The sequence below is a fragment of the Lytechinus variegatus genome, chromosome 2 (genome assembly GCF_018143015.1).
Source record: "Lytechinus variegatus isolate NC3 chromosome 2, Lvar_3.0, whole genome shotgun sequence".
Taxonomy (NCBI): Eukaryota; Metazoa; Echinodermata; class Echinoidea; order Temnopleuroida; family Toxopneustidae; genus Lytechinus; species Lytechinus variegatus.
The window spans coordinates 82,319,850-82,342,367 of record NC_054741.1 but is presented as its reverse complement, the minus strand read 5'-3'; the positions used below and the strand labels follow the sequence as shown (position 1 = coordinate 82,342,367).

At 34.6% G+C, this 22,518-nt stretch overlaps 1 protein-coding gene across 1 annotated transcript; it reads left to right on the top strand.

Moving 5' to 3' along the window:
• The first annotated feature begins 7,951 nt into the window (after positions 1–7,951).
• On the top strand, positions 7,952–21,296 carry LOC121409267 (protein GUCD1-like). The gene is made up of 9 exons (XM_041601147.1): positions 7,952–8,039; positions 13,700–13,815; positions 14,797–14,871; positions 15,705–15,804; positions 16,191–16,297; positions 16,922–17,027; positions 18,345–18,402; positions 19,490–19,564; positions 20,815–21,296. The coding sequence occupies exons 2-9, from the start codon at positions 13,733–13,735 to the stop codon at positions 20,898–20,900; spliced, it is 690 nt and encodes a 229-aa protein (XP_041457081.1). The 5' UTR covers positions 7,952–8,039; positions 13,700–13,732; the 3' UTR covers positions 20,901–21,296.
• Positions 21,297–22,518: the final 1,222 nt, after the last annotated feature.

Genomic DNA, 22,518 nt, shown 5'->3' with positions numbered 1-22,518 from the left:
CACATGTGAATCTTGAATCATCATTCCGGCCTTTCACACGGTACCAAAATGATAATTTGAATGATGATTACAGTGAAAAATAATTTCAATGACGAATTTTTAGTACTTGTAAAACCTAACTAGAATCACGAACGCTAATCACAATCACGAATTCAAATTCTACTCCGGAGGTGAATTCCAGTTCAGTTTCACACAAATTACGGTACGATCGAATTTTACGTCTGAAAGGTTTGACCTCCAAAACATCTTAGGGACGGAGCTTACGTGACCTTTCAAGCACTTCCGTAGTTATAGTATCCCATAATTAGTAACCATCTGGAATAAAATTATTGGAAATGGTTTTTTGACTGATTTGAGTAGGTATGGGTGTCAACATTTACCAAAAAAGGTTAGGAAGAATACGGGTTGGGGAAAGTGCTTTTTTCAAGGTCAAAGGTCAATGACCTTTTTAAATATACTGTATCATGGTATCTCCCAGATAAAATACTACAAGTTGGTGATCATGGTGTCAAAATGCACAGATTCTTACAAGAAGATCAAATAAAATCAAATCAAGTACCTGCAATGCTCGTTCACCGATGAAATTCAAGGTCAAAGCCTTTCAAAGGTCAGTGACCTTTTTTACACTATATACCATATACGGTATAGTGGTATCTCTGAAATGAAAAGGCACAGGTTGGTGATCTTGGTGTCAAAATGCAGAGGTTCTTACAGGAAGATAAAATAAAATTAAATAAAATTAAGTCCCCAAAATGCACATTAACCCAAAACATTCAAGGTCAAAGCCTTTCAAAGGTCATCGACCTTTTTAAAAAAATATATACCATATACGGTATAATGGTATATCTGAGATGAAAAGGCACAGGTTGGTGATCTTGGTGTCAAAATGCACAGATTCTTACAAGAAGATCAAATAAAATCAAATCAAGTACCTACAATGCTCATTCACCGATGAAATTCAAGGCCAAAGCCTTTCAAAGGTCAATGACCCTTTTACATTATATACCATATACGGTACAATGGTATCTCTGAGATGAAAAGGCGCAGGTTGGTGATCTTGGTGTCAAAAATTCACAGATTCTTACAAGAAGATCAAATAAAATCAAATAAGGTACCTACAATGCTCATTTACCAATGAAATTCAAGGTCAAAGCCTTTCAAAGGTCAATGACCTTTTTACATTATATACGGTATAATGGTATCTCTGAGATGAAAAGTCGCAGGTTGGTGATTTGGTGTCAAAAAGCAATTTTTGCAAGAAGATGAAAAGGCACAAAATAATCATAAAGAATTAACCTTCACCTTTGATATCCAGAGTCAAAGGTCAAAATTTAATAAATATTTATACATCCATGCATGATTCCCCCCCCCAAAAAAAAGATAGTAATTCATAATTATTATATTCACATTTTATTTGTGAATTATAGAAAGAAAGATACCTATTTGTAATGAAAACTTGGATGTTTAATAATTTCACTCTGAAAAAAGGATAAATAATGGCGGCCATGGAAAATATATTTAAGGGTTAGAAGTCAATCAACTATATCAATAATGTCAGGGAATTTAAGTAAATAGGTCGATAACTTGATAACTTCATTGTATATAGTGATTCTGATGGGAAAAAGACTGACCTGCATTGAAAATGAACACAAATTTAAATTTAATAGTTGATTCCTTGACCTTGACCTTGAAATCGATATCAAATAGCACTTTTTAATATATATTGTAGTAATGCATTGCCAAAAGTGTAAAAAAAATCATGTATGATATAGTCTAAAATGGTGAAGTTGTCTAAAGTAGGAGCATTTACATATGCATTTTATAAATCTAAATCAAGGTACTAATTTTTCTGTAGCAATAGGTCACTAACCTCAATTGCTACAATCAATACTATAAACTATAACTTAATCTGTAAATGGAAAGGATAGGCCTAACCCTAATGGCATGCATCATCTAAGAACATTTTCATATAGCCAGGGACAATGATGAAGAATTAAAATAAGGCAATCATTAGAGCTGCAGCTTTTGTCATAGTAAATGAAGTTAAGTGTCTCAACTTCAGCAAAGAGTAATTAAACTTTTGAAAACCTTCTGACATTTTCAGGACTTTGATCTGGCCCATTCAATGAAAGCCTAATAATGTTCTGTCAAGGGATATCAGACCAGGGTCTATATTATTGCTGATATGTTGCATAGCTTGATTCTCAAGAACTGGACGTGGTGCTGTAGGAGTTTTGTTAGGTCAATGGATGTGTACTTTTAAGCTATTATCTCCTTTTGAATTTCATTATCATATCATATGCCTAATTTGTGCATGATAACACTCAGTTATTCTGGACCAAATAATGATCCTTGTACAAACTGACACCTAGTAGAAAAATAGCATCATGGGTGACGTACGGCAGAGTGCAGGTATGAAGTTTTGTCCTGCAACATTAGCATCTCAAGAGATTCTGGCAGCTCGCAATGAGAGGTAATTAATAATAATACGGGAATTCATCTTTGTTGAAGTTGATATACATGCAGCTCTAATGATGGCCTTCACTTCATCATCATCCCTCTGCTGTTTGGAAATGCTCTCAGATGATGCTAGCTGTGACATGAGAGTTAGACCTATCCTACCCATTTTCAGAAGATTCTTGTACAAATCTTTGCATTTTGGCACCAAGATCACTAACCTGTGGTGTTTTATCTCAGAGATACCATTATTATTATCTAATGTCAAAAAGGACATTGACCTTCGTCTTTGAATTTTAAGGGTGAATGTGCATTGTCGATACTTAATTTCATTTTATTTGATCTTCCTGTAAGAATCTGTGTATTCTGACACCAAGAACACCAACCTGCGCCGTTTTATCTTCGAGATACCAGTATATAATTTGGTATATAATGTATAAAAGGTCATTGACCTTTGGCCTTAAATTTTATTGGTGAATATGTATTCTTTGTCTTGATTTTATTTTATTTGATCTTCTGATCAGAATCTGTGCATTTTGACACCATGATCACCAACCTGTGCCTTTTCATCTCAGAGATACCATTATACAGTATGATATATATAATATAAAAAGGTCATTGACCTTTTGAAAGCTTTGACCTTGAATTTTATTGGTGAATGTCCATTCTAGGTACTCACATTCATTCTATTTTACCTTCTTGTAAGAATCTGTACATTTTGACACCATGATCACTAGCCTGTACCTTATCATCTCAGAGATACCATTATACAGTATGGTATATAATGTAAAAAAGGTCATTGACCTTTGAAAGGCTTTGACCTTGAATTTCATCGGTGAATGTGCATGCTAGGTACTTAATTCTATTTTATTTGATATTCTGGTAAAAATTTGTGCATTTTGACACCATTATCACCAACCTGCGCCTTTCCATCTCAGATATATCATTATACGGTATATATGAAAAGGTCATTGACCTTTGACCTTGAACTTTCCCCAACCCGTATTCCTCCTAACTTTTTTTTTGGTAAATGTTGACACCCATACCTACTCAAATCAGTTGAAAAACCATTTCCAATAATTTTATTCCAGATTGGATATTTTAAGGTCTAATTTAGGGATACTATTAATGCAATTGCTATACATAGTTTTTTTGCGATGCAGTACTTTCATTGGGTTTGATTGACAAGTCACGAAGGACACAAACGCCATCGATCAGGAATTCGAATTCAAATCACAGTTTTCGAGTAAACGTGTGAATGGTACAATTATTCTTAAAACGAATTGCAATAATCGTTACAATGATCATTCAAGATTCTCGTGTAAAAAGGCCCAAAGTAACGATGATTCCTATTGTAATCGTGACAGTGATTAGCGTTCGTGATTCTTGCCGCCCTTTCACACGAAAAAAATATCGTAATTTGAATGATGATTCCAGTGAAAAATAAGTGACAAATATTTAGCACGTGTAAACCAAACTAGAACATGATTAGGGCCTTTTCATACGCCAATCTTGAATCATCCTACCGCCCTTTCACACGGTAAAAAAATCATAATTTGAATGATGATTCCAGTGAAAAACAAGGCTAATGACAAATATTTAGCACGCGTGAAACCAAACTAGAACATGATTAGAATCACGAACGCTAATCACATTCACGATTACAATAGCAATCATCATTACAATCGGCCTTTTCATACGTGAATCATCTTTACAACTACATCCCACAATCTTATCCTATCCTATATTCTAACCTATTTCTATAGTAATCTTAAACCTATTCTTCTACATCCTCACCTATCCGCTGAATCCTGCCATTGATTCCTTTGTGACGACTTTCCAATACTTGGCAGATTACGGTTAATAACAGTTTTTTGGTATTTAACCTTGAAATTTTCACCTATACGAATCATTTACTTTATGGAAATGATATGGTAATCAAGCCACATACTTTTCTGAATATTTTTTTATGGAGAAACAAGTGCGTAAAAGTAATCACATTAATTGTTATATCTATTTAAGCTAAAGTTTTGGTCATTAATTCACTGTTCCCATTAATATTCATGACTGCTACATCGTGTCCAGATGGCCAAACGTTTTCCCAACGTTGGCATATTTTTTCAACAACGTTATAACATAATCATGATGTCATATAAAAACATAAAGGATGGTTTTTCCTCGACATTATTTCCAACGTTTTTTTAAAAGAATCCCTATAATGTCAAAATATTTTATTTGACCTTTCTAGAACATTTGATATCATTTTAATCATATTTTAATGATATTTTTCTAAACATTCTTTTAATCATGTGATTAATATTTTCAAAATGAACTTTTTAGAACGTTTGATTGTGCCGTCATTACATTTTGATAACATTGAAAGCATTTTTTATCACATCGAAAAGATGTCATTGAGATGTTTCTTTTATTTCTGAAAAGAAATTATCAAGAAAATGTGAAAATGGTTTTGTTTAAAAGAATTCTTATCTATATAGGGTTTTGAAAAACATTAAAAAAAACGATTCGTTAGAGTATCTTTTAAATTCTTTCTCGTGACCTTTCTAAAACGTTTAATGTTATTAAAGTTATGAGGTGTTTCTTTCTGAAAAAAAATCATTAAATATTATAAAAGCGTTTAAAGAATGTGTTTAGAATAGATTTTTGTCAATGTTTTGGGAAAACAAACAAAACTTTTTAAATAGAATATTTAACTAAAATATTTTAAGACTGTATTTTCATAACTTTTCTACAACCTATAATGCTATTATCTGTAAATTTTACATATTTTTAAATAGTATTTTTATATCCGATGTATTTACTTTAATATCATAGAGATGTTATAGTAAAATATTTTGTTTCTGAAAATGATATCATAAAAACATAAAAATAACGATATTTGCTATACATTTCATCAACACTTTGGGAAAAAATTATGAAACTATTTTTTTTTTTAATGTTCAGTTATTTTTTTGATAATATATTTTCACTATAACTTTTAGAGAACTTTTGATGTTATTGTCACATCCAATGCATGACATAATAAAGATGTTAGTAAATATTTTTTCGTTAAACAAGGTTAAAATTATATTGAAAAAGTCAAAATAAGGATGTTTCTGATTTTATTGACATATTTGAGAAACATATTATAATGACATTTCGAGAATGTTTTATGCTATTTTCATATTCTAACAACATATATATATTTTTTTACATAATGTATAACGTTAGAAAAATTGATTTTAGTAAAATAATGTTACAATGTATATCATAAAAAAACGTATTAAACAATATATATTTTTTTTCCTTTTTAAGTGAAATTTCAAGAACGTTTGATGTTATTGCTATAACAACCTTTAAAAATATATTTAGATCCCATGTGTAATATTATAAAGATGGTAAAGTGTTTTAAAAAATGTTAAAATTGTATTATAAAGACACTAAAATAAGGATGTTTAAAATACATTTTGAAGTATTTGACTATTATAAAAACATATTTCACTTTTCTATAATGGTTGGTGTTGTTATAATATTATAACAACATTTTGAAAATGTTAGTTTTTTATCAAATGTATACCCTTATAAAATGTTAGTAAAGAATAATAAGTTTTTGAAAAAAATTTGTAAAAAATATATCATAAAAACATCGGAAATGTGTTTAAAATACATTCCAGTAACGTTTTTGAAAACTAATAGAGAAACATTTTTCAAAAACGTTTAGTTAACATAGTACTAGTATTTAAACATAGTTTCGTAACATTTTAAGAACGTTTGATGTAATTGTCAGACTAGTTTAACAGCCGGCGTTTTAGAATAATATTTTGACATCAAATACGAAATATTGTAAATATGTTAGTAAAATGTTATTTTGCTTCTAAAAAAATTAACATTACATCACAAAAACGTGAAAAATAGGATGTTTCTAATATATTCTTTATTTTTTTAAAAAACATTTGAAAACATTTTTCAAAAATGTTTTGTTAAAATATTGTAAAACCATAGTTTCAATTCATTTCAAGAACGTTTATTATTACTGTCATAATATTCTAACAACGTTTAATTTCAGGACAAAATTTCCAAGGTTAAATATTGAAAATAGTTATTAACCATTGCCTGTCAAGTATAGCAAACTCGCTGTATATATAGAAGTCAATAACAAGATTCAGTGGTTAGGTGTAGGATAGGATTAGGATAGGATTAGGATTTAGGGTTAGAATGTAGGATTATAGGATATGATAGGGATTAGAGTATTGGGTTGTAAAGTCACCTTAATGACACATATTGATGTAATTTTTTAATTGATTAAAGTATTGTTTTCATATGGGGCAACCCTCATTATGAGGCCTCCATCATCATCAAGCCTAATCGCTCACGATGGCGGTCTCCTGCATTCATTTATAACCTTGTTTTGAAAAAATATATAACACATCTTTTTTTGTTAATATTTACTTACAATATTTATACTATGCGACTATTATTTTGTTATAATCATGTATTACCTTTGTAAATATTGTATATATATATTTTGTAATATTGATGTGAATGCAGAAATAAATAAAATAAAATAAACCCATATGGGGCCCATATGGGAGCAATGTGGGCCTGCCCATATTCAACCCACACTATACCCACTTGGCCCAAATGGGCCCCACATAGGGTGTACATATGGGTCCCAGATTGGCAAAGTGGGGCCCATATGGGCCCATACATAGCCCAAATGGGCCCCATATGGTTTACATGGGTACGATGTGGGCCTGCCCATATTTACCCCACGCAAAACCCTGGCCCATATGGGCCCCAGACGGGGTGTACGGTGCAAAAAACACATGGGGCCCAGATGGGCCCATACATAGCCCACATGGGCAACCCATATGGGGCCCACATTTTTAGCCCAGATAAGCCCACAAGTAACCCATATGGGCCCCATATATTTTGCTCACTGGGATGGTCCTACCAGAAGTCATGATGAAAAATTTGTACATTCCGAGGCCTTTTTCCGAGGTCAGTAACTGAGAAACGTAAGAATTCGTTTTACATAAGAATGAGGAAACCTTGGAATAGTCCGAAATAAATTATATAGTATGCACCCAGTGTCACAGATTCGAGAATGGACTGGATATGTATTGGAGATGTTAACCAGTGAAGTACAAGTTTGACGCCGGTTTGACGCTGACCCGCCCGGACATCCGGCCAACCTAAAGAGGTGACAAAATTTGGACCTGAATATAGAGCATCCATAAGTATTTCTTCGCAACAGAATAATTCCTAAGAAATTTGTATACTGTGTTGGTATATATATGTTTGAAATCAATAAAGAAGGGCGATCAGGACAAGCCAAAATAAAATACTAGTATCACACAAGGCAGTGGGGGGATCGCGATTCAAGCTCGTTAATTTTGGGGGATTACCCCCATTTTATCCCCCAGAGTGAAAACGACCCCCCCCCCCTTCCTCTCTCCCCGCTTGTATACCGGTATTTCATTTCCATTTTGTGCAAGTGATATCACCGTACCTTGGCCGACCCTTCGAAGACAAGTTCAAGTAAATTCCAATTCCAGACCTTTTTCTTCACAAAGATTTTTTATGTAAGTAGGCCTAATCGATCCTTAAACAAATCAGAAAAATTCTTAAAAGCGTGCTTTATCAATATCAACATTATCGCATAGAGGGAGGAGATTGGAGGTACCGGTACGGTACCGTACCTCCAATCTCTTTGTCCCTGGCCCTTGCCGCGGCGCCCGGCTTGCAATGCGCAGAATTGAGCTCCCGTACGGTACGGTACCGGTAAGACCGGGGGGCCGGTGCGAAACTGCATTAACGCCTTCGCCGGCCGTTTCATATAAATCATAAAGCTGTTCGTAAGATAAGAGCGACTTTGAGAACGATTGGTGAACCTTTTTTCGCGCTAAACCATCACCAATGAATATTCCACTTACCACAATAAAGGATCACCAGTCGTTCTTAAACTAAAGTCGCTCTTAACTTCCGAACAGCTTTTGAAACACCCACCGGGTATGGCGGTACGGTATGTTTGGCTGGTCTAGACTATACAGCTGGCAGTATTTGTTTAATCCACTCCTAGTACCAATGAGGTCCAAACACCAAGTTGGCAGTTCTGCCAACTTGGATTAAAAAAAATACTTGCATCTGCTGATAGATATCAGGAATCGCAAAATATTTGTTTTAATCAATAAATATATAAATTACGGTACTTTATTGATATTTATCAACCGAAACATATTTTACGAATCGTGATTTTAATTGGCAAATGCAAGTATTTTTTTAAATCTAAGACTAAGTTGCAGCTCTGCACGCGTTTTACTGTATCTAGGTATCAATAACAAAAGAAATAAAGATGGCGACGTAAACTTGCTCTTAACTTCTTTCAATTTTAATACTTTTTAGTGAATGAAAATTACAAAATAATTAAAAAATGGGAGTAAACATAAAACTTGCCCATGTACAAAACTTTGGGCAAAAAACTAAAACTAAAATTGGTGATTTAGGTCTAGGTTCAACGGGTAATCCTGGACTGTACGGAAAGGCATGTAAAGCAAATCAAGGATTAAATAGATCATGCAGAGTGGGAGGAGCTGAAAAAAACACGAAATGAGATAACACGCTTTTCAGAATACCGATTTTTAGGTATGTTAGGGGCGTGTTAAATCAGAGAGATAACACGATATTAAAACCAATATTGACACGATTTTCAGAATACCGCCCCTGGTAAGGTCACTTTTTTTTATTTCTAGTACTCTGAGTATTTACGAAGAATGGTTCAGATGCAAAAAGCTACAAATCAACGCGAAGAAAATATCTTCCAAACGAAAGGCGTATCAATTGATTTTGATTTTAACGTCAAGATAAATGATATTGAGATAAAGGAAAATGATAATGTTAAATTCCTCATTATAATGCCCTTGGAATGTGATTGAGAAATTGCCTCAGTGCAAATGACATTGGATAATACCACATACATGTACTTAAATTCATCAGAATGATGGGGTCAAAAGGTCAAATGATATGAGGTCTTGTTCATCCTTTTTATAGCTTTTGTTCAACTTGCTCTAATTTCTTTATTTCTGTATCAATTGTGTGTACACTTGGTGCAAATGATCCTTTGGTAATGCCACATGTGTACTGTTTATGAGGATGACATAAGTTCCAGGGTCAGGTGTAGCTCTAGGTCAAAAGATCATATTGCATATATTATCGATTGCGAAATCAGACGAGACTCCCCTGTAATAATAAGGGTCTAGTCTATAGGGCCTAAATGAATATTTCTATAATTGTAATATACTAGTTACAGTTAAGATTGGGAAGAGACACAGTATCATAGGTGTTGCAACTCTTTTTAGAGTTTGTTGTATTCTAAATGTAAGCCCCCATATAACAAAAGTCTACCTAACCAGAATCCCTTGATATCAATAATATCAGCAGAAAGACATGAGACATAGCCCTAGTCATAATAAAGCCTAATTAAAAAAAAAACAAAACCATAATAAAAGAGTGGTTCAAATTTTATTTGGATGAAATGGGAGATACGCATTATCACCAAAATATGCATCATACTTACTTAAACCATGAAGACTAGGTCTAAGAGCACTCAATTGCTGAGAAAATGAAGTTATGAATAATACATTTCATGACTCAAAAGTCATGTGTGGACATTGAGATGGGTACCCTGGTTCTGGGATAAAAATATTCATAGTTAACGAAAGTAAACCATAAGGTTCTCTTTTTAAGATTAATTATACTTATTTTAGAAGATTAATTATACTTATTTTATAAGATTAATTATACTTATATTAATATAAAGATGCTTTTTTATGTTTCCAAACATCATCAAAATAGTGTGATATAATGTACCATTTTTCTCTGCATTGAGGTCTAAAAGTAGAGGTAGAATTCATCAAAATTTTTGTAAAGGTTAAAAAAAAATGGATTGCCCTGATGTGGCAGAATTTTTATTGATTCAATTAGTTTACTATTTCAAAATGAATAATTTTGTGCTGTTTTACTAGTTTCTTGGGGCATCATCATATAATGATCTAGCCCATTTTTTTTACAATGGAATTCCAACTCCTATGATATTGATAATGTTAGATTATAATTTTCAAGTTCTGAGGCACTTTTGCATGTCACAGTCTATCCACATGATGCCACAATATCATTACAAAAGACGTTATGACAGGTTTGGAGGTGGCATAAATTTCAGTCAGTTTATTGTCCCTGATCTTGGCAAGAGGGATTTTTGAAATGTTTAGCAGCCAAGTGGCTAACTATCTCCGATTACCTATACGGTGTTGAGAAACGTAGCCCGTGGTGGGCTCTGCATCAACTTGAGATCTCGTCATCCGATCATCACTTCTAAAGATGCCGACTAGGAGTAGATCATGGATCGTGTCATCTGATCCTTTCTTCTCAATGGTGTCACCATGATGAGAAATTATGGTCAGGAATCTCTGGATCTTGTCATCTGATCCTCTCTTCTCAAGGGATATTACCATGATTAGAGATCATGGTCTGGATCTTGTGATCTGATCCTCCCCTAAGGGTGTTACCAATGTGATATACTGGATCTTTTCATCTGATTCTCTCAACGGTGTCAGATGGTAAATTACCAATTCGTCTACTGCCATCCCGTCCACTCACCACATGGTCTACATTCACTTCGTCTAATGCCATTTCGTCCATCAACATTTCGTCTACCACCCATTTCGTCCAATCACCATTTCGTCTAATAGCCATTTAGTCTAATAGCCAGTTAGTCTATAGCCAATTCGTCTACAACCATTTCGTCTACCAACCATTTCGTCTAAATCCATTTGGTCTAATGCCAAATCGTCCATTAACCAGTTCGTCCACCGTTCATTTGGTCCAATAGCCATGTCGGCTAATTTCAGTTGGTCCAATATCCACATCGTCTACTTATCAACTCGTCCAATTGCCATTTCGTCTAATAGTCATTTCGTCCATCAACCATTAGGTCCAATAATCAGTTCGTCTACCAACCAAATCGTCTACTAACCATTTTGTCCAATTCCCAAATCGTCCAATAGCCATTTAGTCTAATAGCCATTCGGTCCAATAGCCATTTTGTCTAATACAAATAATTTGCGTTATCCGAGGAGGGGAGCGAAATGACTTTAATACCTTGAAATTATTGATGATATTAGTTTTAAAAAAACCCTAAAAACTGTGATGATAACTACTATCGCAAGGGTCGATTCAGTGGGTACAGCAATTCAGGCCCGGGGGGCCACTTCCATTCACGAGTGGAAACCATGGGGTCTCGAAAAGCACCCTAAACACGTAATTTCCATATTCTGAAAAAGCACCCCTTAACAAGTATTGCCGTGTGAAACCCTACTTTTAACAAGTATTGGAAACAAAACGAAACTCTTGGCAAATATTCCCTGAAATGAACCCCTAAACAAGTACAGGAATGTTTTATTGTTACGGGTCCTTCGCTCGTCTGCTTTACCTTATTTGGTTTAGTACGACCCCACCTTCTACACCTCGCGCAAATCGGACTCTAAACACGAAGTGTTGGGGCAAAAAGGGCATCCTTTATAAAACATTTTAATTTTGTTTTATCATCCCCGCAAATTCGACCCTAAACACGTAATCTTCCTAGCGAATTAGATACCCTTTTTTCATTATTTTTGTGTTTTTGATACCCTTTTCACGTTACGTACGTAACGTGCCCTGTCGTGAAAAAGACATCCTTTTTACGTGTTTTTTTGGTCGCGCATGGTATCCACTCGTCAATGTAAGTGGCCCCCCCGGGAATTCAGGCACCCCCACCCCCCCTAAAATGCACACACACACATATAAAAGGGGAACTAAGATGGGGAAAATGGAAAAGGGTCCTTTTATTTTAATTTGTCGCTCAATTTTTATTTAAAAAAAAGAAAGGAGAATATTGTATTCCGATATCAAAATACGATAAACAGATGAAAGACAATATAGCCTTTTAAAGAAATATTATTGATCAATATACCCCCACCCCCCAAAAAAGAGCTCTTCCCGATCTGTCCTATCTTTCCTTGTACTATCCTCTCCCTTTTTGTTCGTTTCCCGTCGCTAGAAGCCCGCCTGCGCCTAAAATAAATGTAGGCCTAGTAGTATTGACAATAACGATGAGTAGAATGTTTGTGATATACTCATGCTGTAGCAATTAATGGATATAATAATAAGAATGATAATCATCATAATGATACTAATAAATAATAATAATAAAATTCACAATACTACTACTAATAATAATAATTATGATGATCATATTACAGTAATATTAACAAAAATGATAATAATAAGGATAATCATAATAGAAATAATATACATAATTAAAAACACTTCCATAATGCAAAGTAATCAATGACGAACAACACTAGTCAACAGTGATAAAATAAATCAAGAAGTTGAAGAGAATTGGTAATTAATTAGGCCCACAATCGCGAATAGAGTCGACTCGGGTCGTAGAGGGCGCTAGTGCAGCATAGTAGACCAGTATGCGTATTAGACGAAATGAATATTAGACGAAATGGTGATTAGCCAAAATGGCAATTGGACATATTGGTTATTAGACCAAATGGCAATTAGACCAAATGATTGTCAGCCGAAATGAGTTTAGACCAAGTGATAGTAGACCAAATGCAGTTAGACCAAATGGAACATGGACGAAATGAAAGTAGACCAAGTGGTTATTAGACCATTTGGCTATTAGACCAAATGGGAATAGACGTAATGATAGTGGACAAAGTGGCTATTGGACCAATTGGCAAAAAAATACCATTAGACCAAATGGCTATTAGACCAAATGATAATAGACGAAATGGCTATTAGACGAAATGGTGATTGGACGAAATGGTAATTGGACCATGTGGATAGTGGACCAACTGATGGTAGACGAAATGATATTAGACCATGTGGGTAGTGGACAAAATGGCAGTGGACGAAATGGCAATAAACCATCATGATGAGAGATGATGGTCTGGATCTTGTCTGATTCCCTCTTCTCAAGGATGTCTCCATGGTGATATCCTGGTTCTAGTCATCTAATCCTCTTTTTCTCAAGGGTTGCACCATGATAGAGATCATAGTCTGGAACTTGTCATCTGACCTTTCGATCTTTCATTGATTAGATGTTTACATACCTAGATAATTATGTCAGCATCTGGATGTTACTTTTGAAGCATTTTGTTATAATAAATGACAATGTATCATCTTTTTTTTTCAGATGAATATTGTAGATACCTTATGATTTGTAAAGATGACAGAAATAATGGATGTGCCGCATATATTACAACAGGAGCAATGGGATTGTGGCTTGGCTTCTGCCAAGATGATTTTCAGGTTTGTTACAATAAACAGTTTGACCACACTTTGTGGTGAGCCCAATAACTTTTGATATAGAGCTCTATTGCATCAAAAATTCTTGTTGAAAGTCTCTCAATTATTCTGGTTGTTTTCATTTTATTTATCAGAATATTGTTAAATGCTATCACAAAGGATTTGCAAATCATTAACTTCTCACCAACATTTTATACAACAAGTGTAGGAATAAAAGACAACTTTCAAGAATAAAAATTTATCTAATTTTAAGGGCTCTCAATAATCCAATTTACAAATATGTTAATCTGCATTAAGCTCAATCTGCTTATTAATCCCTGAATGGTCACTGATAATCCTTTTTCACTTTATTTGTAAGGGTTCATTGGAACTTCATATAGTTAAACTAACAAACTATTTTGTCTCACCTGCATAGCAGAGTGAGACTAGGTGCCGCTTTTCCAATGGCGGCTGCGTCAACATCAAATCTTAACCGAAGGCAGCAGAACTAAGTTCAGAGTATATGAACCTAGTTCATGAAACTTGGCCATAAGGATAATCATGTATTACTGATCATCTTGTTTGAGTTTCAAGTCACATGACCAAGGTCAAAGGTTTAGGGTCAATGAACTTGGCCAAGTTGGGGGTATTTAATTGCCTTCATAACTTTGAAAGTTGATGGATCTGATTCATATTACTAGGACATAAGAGTAATCAGATATCACTGAACATCCTGTGTGAATTTCAGGTCACATACCAAGGTCATTAAGGTCAATGAACTTTGGCCATGTTGGAGGTCATTATTAAATTGCTGTCATAAGTTTCAAAGTTTATGGATATGGTTTATGAATTGTGTATTTCATTTTTATCTCCATTTTGATAAGTTCAAACAAATGCGATTTCCCCTTTTATCAGCTATTTTGGGCAGGGTTTGGCTGTGTTTAGATTCAAGGATGTAAGTATGCTGACTTTGCTTTTTCTGTTTCCTGCATTTTCTTCCATTAGGTATTGCAATGTTTCTCTAGGAGAAGGTGATGAGAAGTTGATGAAAGCATGCAAAGAGCTAGAAATAAAGAAAGCGTAAGTTTCATATGAACTTTTTTTGTTTTGTAAATTGTATTGCACAATTTGTAGAAATTACTCTGTACAGCCGAATGATACCTCAAGTGAGATGATAGTCTGTAGATTTACTGTATGGCAGGTGGTTGATGAAGAACGTCCAAGAAGCCCTGCACAAAATGAAAAAAGTTGTATTCCTTTCTCACTGTGGAAGTCTAATAAAATACACATCAGACAAGGGGTACTAAAAAACTTTATTTAATACAACAGCAGCAGGTATGTGATACTACCAAGGTATACGTAAGAAGAACACCAGCATACAATAATAAACTTTTCTTGTATAGCACTTATGATTACTAGTAACATTTCTAAGTGCTTCCGAAGGACTTTGATATCATTTTCCGGCTTTAGCTTGGATGGCTGTAACTAACAGGTCACATGTGTTTCAAAGAATATATCCCTGCCAGGTACCCATTTACCTCACCTGGGTTGAGTGAAGCACAATGTGGATCAATTTCTTGCTGAAGAAATTCACATCATACCTTGGATTTGAACCTGTGACCCTCTGTGTCAAAGTCTGGAGACTAATCCACTGGGCCACAATGCTCCACAAACTTCTTCAAGATGATGATGGTAATGATGCTAATATTTGTGTGCATTGAAGACACATGGTCGATCTGAGAAGTTTACTACTTTTTCTGTACAGACAGAAATGAAGCTTACTGTTGGATATTTTCTTGGATAAGATGCTTAAAAGTTAAAGCAGTGCAATTGTATATTGTATTACTTTCAGATAATCTAATATGTCATATTGTTATCATCATATTTCAAACATTTTTCTTTTTTTAATGCAGTATTTGGACTGTAGATCTGGCTCATCTAATGGCAAAGTTCAATATCAAACACGACTTCTACACACTCACATTTGGGGTAGATCCAAAATATTCCACCGTGGTGAGTCTGTTCTTTGTCCAAAATTTATAACCTGTTTTGTGTAAGTTGTATAATTGTCCTCTGCCTAATAAAGGTCATTAGAGTTGTAGAGACAAGGAGTTCAAATGATGAGGCTAAATCGGAGACCAAGCAATGATGATAATGAAGCATCAAGAACCTGCCCAGTGAAGAGGGAGCAACAACATTCTGTCAGTATATTTGAAATTTTAGGAAGAAAATTTGTCATTGTTGTGTGAACCTCTAAGTGATCTATTTCAGTAATTATAATTAATCTGATAAAAACAAATAATGCAGAAATTGATGCAGTCCAAGACATTGCTTTCTTAACTGTATCACAATCATCTTTCTAATTTACATTGTGAAATTCTACTTTGATTATTTCACAGGAATTTTATAACAGTAATACCTATTTTTCCGATTTCTTGGAAGAAGAGCATAGGATCAATAAGCTGTTTCTAGAAGCTCAGGACAGAGGTATCATTGCATCTAAGAAGTAAGTTTCACCGATTGATGACACAATGATAATGTCTAGAAGAGGACAATTCACTTGTTTGTTCTAGGAAACGTGTGTGCACATCACACGTATTCAAGAATTAATCATTCCCCTGATAAGATCTTATATTCCATATCCATTGTCAAAAGAAGCATGTTGGTTTCTTGAATCAAACCTGTATAATTGAGAAGTACCGAGGTTTCTTTGATTTTTTTGCTAGGGCTTATCAAGATATACTTTCAAGGATGAAGCCTTGTTCCATGAAAGCAGCTAGTCTTATACAGCCTAGTTCATTGATATTAAACATCAGGCCATGTGAAGTAGCAAAAAATTATTTGCTTAAGCGTTGCTACAACATATCGCGTCACATAATATTCAGTAAGTAACTGAGCAGAAACCCACAAAAAATCGTGCCATTTGTTTTTCTCAAACATATAATTTTTGTAAGGATATTTATTCAGATTTTTTGGGCCAGGAGACTGTGGAATCTCTGTCTCAGTCTTAGGACGTGTTGTCTTCAGATATGCCACTGATGGAGTGATTAGTGTGATTTCTCTGATTTGTTGATCCATTTATTTCTGCACTATAAGTTTCTTTTCAAATTATTTCTTATCTGCCTCTTAGATCACTTTCCCGTGATGAGATCATCAGTCGGCTCAAAGAGCGTCAACCTGCTGTAGTTCTTATTGATGCCAGTCTTCTTGTTTGCCTGGAGTGTGATGACACAAAGGTTGGTAACAAGTACAACACTACACTCCAATTACCAGCCTCTGCAATCTTTTTATCAGCATGCATGATATGAAAGTATATATGACAAAAAATTCAAATAATTGTATATCCTTGTAATTTTGTGATAAGGTTATGTCAACATATTGAAAATGATTGTTATGTTAGTGGCTGATTGCTTCTTTGGTAGATTCACACTTGTTCCAATTTGAGAATGTTCATCCACTTTTGAAATTGCAAGCAGAGTTCTTCTAATGCATGACGTCATATAAAAATCATTTCTTGTTCTTTGCTGAGTCCATATCACATTCTGAAGAACTGCAAAAAAACTATGATTTTTCTCTCAAACTATAAGGCTGACCCAAGTGAGCACTGTCACCAGATCAGAATCTTTTTAAAACATTCAGACACATGACCTGAAATATTAGATATTCTTTCTTATAAAGATGCCAAATCATGAAGTTTGGTCAATATTTAGAGCGGCAATGGCATAATAAAAAAGGTTTTTTGTCTGCAACAAGCCCATTACATATGCAGAAACCTTCTAGTCATATCGCGTGGATAAAAGAAGCTACTTTTTCAGGACCTGCCTAATGACTGAAAATGTGTGGTCTTTAATTGTATGAGGCTTTGTGAAAAACTTTCTACCCAGTTTGGTACACTTAAATTGGAATGAAACCTGTAGAACAAATGTGCTTGTTTAGAAACAGAAAAATCAAAGAATAAGAATAAAGAAAGTTTGAGAAAAATCAGACAAATAATGAGAAAGTTATGAGCATTTGAATATTGCAATCACTAATGCTATGGAGATCCTCCCATTGGCAATGCGACAAGGATGTGTGATGTCACTGATGAACAACTTTCCCTTTGGTGGACTATAAAATACCCTCAAAATGTCTCTTTTTGCTTTTTCTTATGATGATACAAACTCTTTATCCATGATGTATTCTTAAAAAATATGTATTACATGCCCTCATGTAGAAAGAACATATGATCTATGGATAGATGTGATAAAAGAGGCAATTCAAGTGAAATATATACTAAAGTACTGGGAGAGTTGTTCACAAGTGACATCACACATCTTTGTCGCATTGCCAATTTGCTATCTCCATAGCATTAGTGATCGCAATATTCAAATGCTCATAACTTTCTCATTATTTGTCCGATTTTTCTCAAACTTTTGTTGACCTGTTTCTTTGATTTTTCTGTTTTCACACAAGCTATCTTGTTCCAATGGTTTCATTCTCCTTTGAGAAACAATTAACATGGTTGTGATTCTGAAGTTGATATACTTATTGTTCCCCTGTTAATCTTTACACAGCAAGATCGTGAGTTTGGGTGCTGCCAGAGAGAGGAGGAAGAGGAGGAAGGATATATAGGTAAATGACAATGCACTACCCTGTATATCAAGGGATGATTTAGAATTTCATAATCAAAGTTTCCAGGAAGTAATTATTTTCACTTCAAAGAGGGAAAAAAAATCTCCCCGAGATATTTAGGAAGCAAAATATCACCCCTTGAATAGAGAGCATGTCTCATTATTTAAAGTTGTTAATACCAACATTGTGCCCCATTTGGGGCCCCATTTCACTCGGGTTCTTTCCAAATGGTATTTCGGAATTCCCTTTTCATTCATGCTGAAAAGGGAAGATTAGATGCTAAAGACCCTGAGCAGTTTTACTAGTAAAAGATGGATCAGACTTTTTGTAGGTGGCTTTAGGTAATAAATGCACGATCTGGGTTGTCCCACCCCACTTCCAATCTAGACCTGGGTTTAGGATTTTGAGATCATATTATGAACACAATTCATTCCAGCTGACAAAGTAGTTTGATACCAAAGCTTCTACTTAGTAGACTTCATGTTTAAGAACTGCTATTTACCATTGATGCATGTGAAATTATGAAGGGAGGGTTCATGAATTACTTCATCTACAGTAACCTCATTATCATTCAAATAATGAATGTTTATAAGTGCAATGGACAGAATACTTCATGAGATGAAATATGAGATGATCGCTTCAACAAGGCATAGCCAAGGTGATGGATCATTCATTTCATCCTTCGCCAAATTAAGTTTTCTCTCTATTGCACAAATGAAAAACATTCATTATTTGATTTATATTAAACCTAAACATAGCTCCTTGTCATTTGACATTAATTGATTTTGATGCAAAGGTGCATGTAGTGCGAGTACAGTTAGTTGACTGAAGGGCGGCGAGCATGCAATGGAAAAAATCGTATGGATCCAAATCGCACGAATGATGACATTGTAAAAATGGGTTGTATGATTGATAACAAGCTACCAATCAAATGACAAGGATCTGTCTAGGTGTCATAAAATTGAAATTACACAACAGGATCTGTACCTGCACAGAGAAAGATATAATTATAAGTCATTTCTATATGTCATCTAGTGTTCACAATCTTAGCATTCAATCTCTATCCATCTGTTTTACACACCTGCAGGTCATTTCATAGTTGCTTGTGGCTACAATATAGAGAAGGAACAAATTTTTTACAGAAATCCTGCAAGGCCTATCGGTAAGTAGCCAACAATATACACTTATCAGAACCCTCTGCAAGTCAGAGAATGGCAGCAGGAAATGCATACCATTAAAATACACTATTGCAATGTCCTGTAGGAATGAAGAATCGGTGATGACACTACAGGCCGAGGCATGCAGTGGAATAACCACCTCATGTCATTTTTCAAGTAGAGAAAGTAGGGGAAATGAAATGAGAGAAAAAAATTAAAAGCAGGACACTGTAACTTTATGAGATACATGTATCTTCAATTCACAGTATTCTGGCTTCTGGACTGCTGTTCTATTTTTCCTAAAACCTGCTTCAAGTGGCAAAATGAGTGATCTCAAATAATATGAAATGAATAACAAGCTTCTCGGTCATGGTCAAGGGTCATTTGAGGCCAACATACTTAGTACTTTTCATTTTTCTTCCTATATTATTTTTTTTTTAAATTTAATTTGTGCATCATGATGTTTCATGTACAACTAGAATAAAAGCATGCATGTTACATAGTATGGCAATAGTTTAAATATATAACATTATAAAGAGGCACAGATAAAAAAATGAAAGACAATTAAAACTAATCAAAGTACGACAAAATAAAGCAATTATTGGATGTGGAGACCAGCATCTTAGCTGTTTTTGTTTCCAAATTCAGCACTGCTGCTATTGAATAGTGTAATATAGGTGATACTGACACAGGCATTTTACTTGTTAAACTACTGTAACTGGTTGGTCCTTGTAGATCTGAATTACAGAGTTGCATTTTAGTTTGATAGGACAAGAACAGAATGAAGGTATTATTGCAGCAGTATCACAGCTGTACTGTTCAGTTCTCATTGAGGAACTGCTTCTCAATGGGGCAAATAGAACAGAATTATAGTAATATATCAATTTATACAATTGCTGTCTGATAAAATGTTGACATTGGCATAGCTGATATTCTGTTCATATATTCCGGTTGGAATTCAAATTATTTTCATGAATTGTACTAATTGAAAATTGGGAATAGATCATGTTATAAATCAAAATTATTTGTGCTCTTCCATATTGTTCATAATGTGACCAAATTCCTGAAACCTGCAATGACTTGTTTACATGTCTTTATTAGGGTTTATAGGATATGTAAACGTATATGGGGACTTGCATCCCTTTTCTGTCCTGCCGTTGACGTTGAAGTCATTTCATTGCAATGCACTTGTTTGTAATCATTCATTTTCTTTCATCCCTTACAATCTATTGTATCCCTCACACCTTCTTTTCAGATCTCTGCTGTTGCTCCTTTGAGAACTTTGATGTTGCAAGGAAATCACATGGCACAGATGAGGATATCCTTTTCATCCAAAGATGACCTTGCATAATGTCATTGACCTTTGAATTTTTATATTTGAGAAACCTGATCGTACACAGGTCATGCATGAAGCAATATCATGATGTTATGTGTGGTGCAATATCTTAATATTCATACAAAGAATGATTTATAATTGTATTAAAACTCCCAACATTACGTCAAACCCCCGTTTGCAGAAAGACCGCAGTTCAGACTGTAAACTGCGGTCCCATACCCCATTTTTCATTTTAAAAATCTCAACAACATTTCCAACCCCGATAAGCCCATCTTGGCCAGGTAATCCCCTTGTCTCAATTTCACCACCACAGGCCAGATTATGAGCGTTGAGCCAGGGACGAAATGATAAACAACAGCTGTGCTATTACGTAAGACTTCTCTGCCTGTAGTAGGACCTTCGGAATGAAATTATTGTATTCGATATTTAATCACGTTTTCAAAGGCATATTGTATTCAGAAATTCAATGTTAGTCCATTTTCAATTTCGAACGAAGAAAATCGACCTCAAAATAAGGAAAGTAAGTGAATAAAAAATGGCGGCATGCTTTGCCAGGACCAGGCTCGGGCTGTTATGTTATCTTCGGACCGAGGTCAAGAAACAGGTGTTTTGATACTTACTTGGGGCGGTAGGGTTTATCGTACTGGAGAAGAGAATTGATTGAGAAAAACCATGGAGTAGGTCCATGGAAAAACTGGGGTATAGCTGTTCTCAAACGGAGGTTTTCGTCATGACAATACAAAGTTTAAAAGAGGGGGCAATTCTTATCAAATAATTTGTGTGCATTGGTCAGTGAAATGATTTTCTACATTAATGTTTGTAAATTTTATGCAAGTCACAAGTTATTCAGTTTATAATTTGACAATGTAAAATCCATTAATGCCTTTCCACTTTTGTATAGAGATATAGGTATGCCCAACATAGCAATTAATGTTTATTTTTCTCTAAAGATTTTTGTGTATTTTATTATTTTGTTGTTGTAAGTTTGGTTAAGAACTTGCTAGTCATTGTTCTACATCATCAAACTATGAGAAAAGGGTGCAGGAAATGAAAAATATCCAGTGGGCTTTCTTAAGTTTGATAGTTTGTTTTCTATGATCATATGAAAATCTTAGACAATGGCTTAAGTCAATTCTGAACTCAGACCAGGAGCCATGAACAGGAGCTACAGACTTGTGGAAACCCTTGACATATAAGTATGTAGTTAGCGTAGAAGTAGTTTTATTTCAGTTGGGTCATGCTTTCATGATCTCTGCACTATGATTGACAAGTAATTTATTCTGTACATTCCATGATTTATATTAAAAATATATATATAGTAAACAAATAAAGTAGATTTTAGTGTGTTTGGTGTGAATGAACTATAGTCGGCTTTGGTTGCCATGTGTTGAAATTCTTCCACACCGCATTACGTTAGTCCAATGGCACCTGTTAAACAAGATACAGGATGCAGATTAAAATTGAAGATTTGTTAGAAGTTCCTGCTGCTCTATCAGATAGAAATACTTATTGGAAAGGAAGGAGATGAACGTGATCAGTTACCATCTTTAACCCATCACTACCCCACTCCATTTATACTCCACATTGCCTTGAAGAACATGACTATAAGCGAAATTCCCCTCT

Coding starts and splice junctions, on each gene's coding strand:
- LOC121409267 (XM_041601147.1), top strand. CDS start 13,733: ATGACAGAAATAATGGATGTGCCGCATATATTACAACAGGAGCAATGG. Junction 16,298..16,921: donor GGTATCATTGCATCTAAGAA/GTAAGTTTCACC, acceptor TCTGCCTCTTAG/ATCACTTTCCCGTGATGAGA. Junction 19,565..20,814: donor AAATCCTGCAAGGCCTATCG/GTAAGTAGCCAA, acceptor CCTTCTTTTCAG/ATCTCTGCTGTTGCTCCTTT.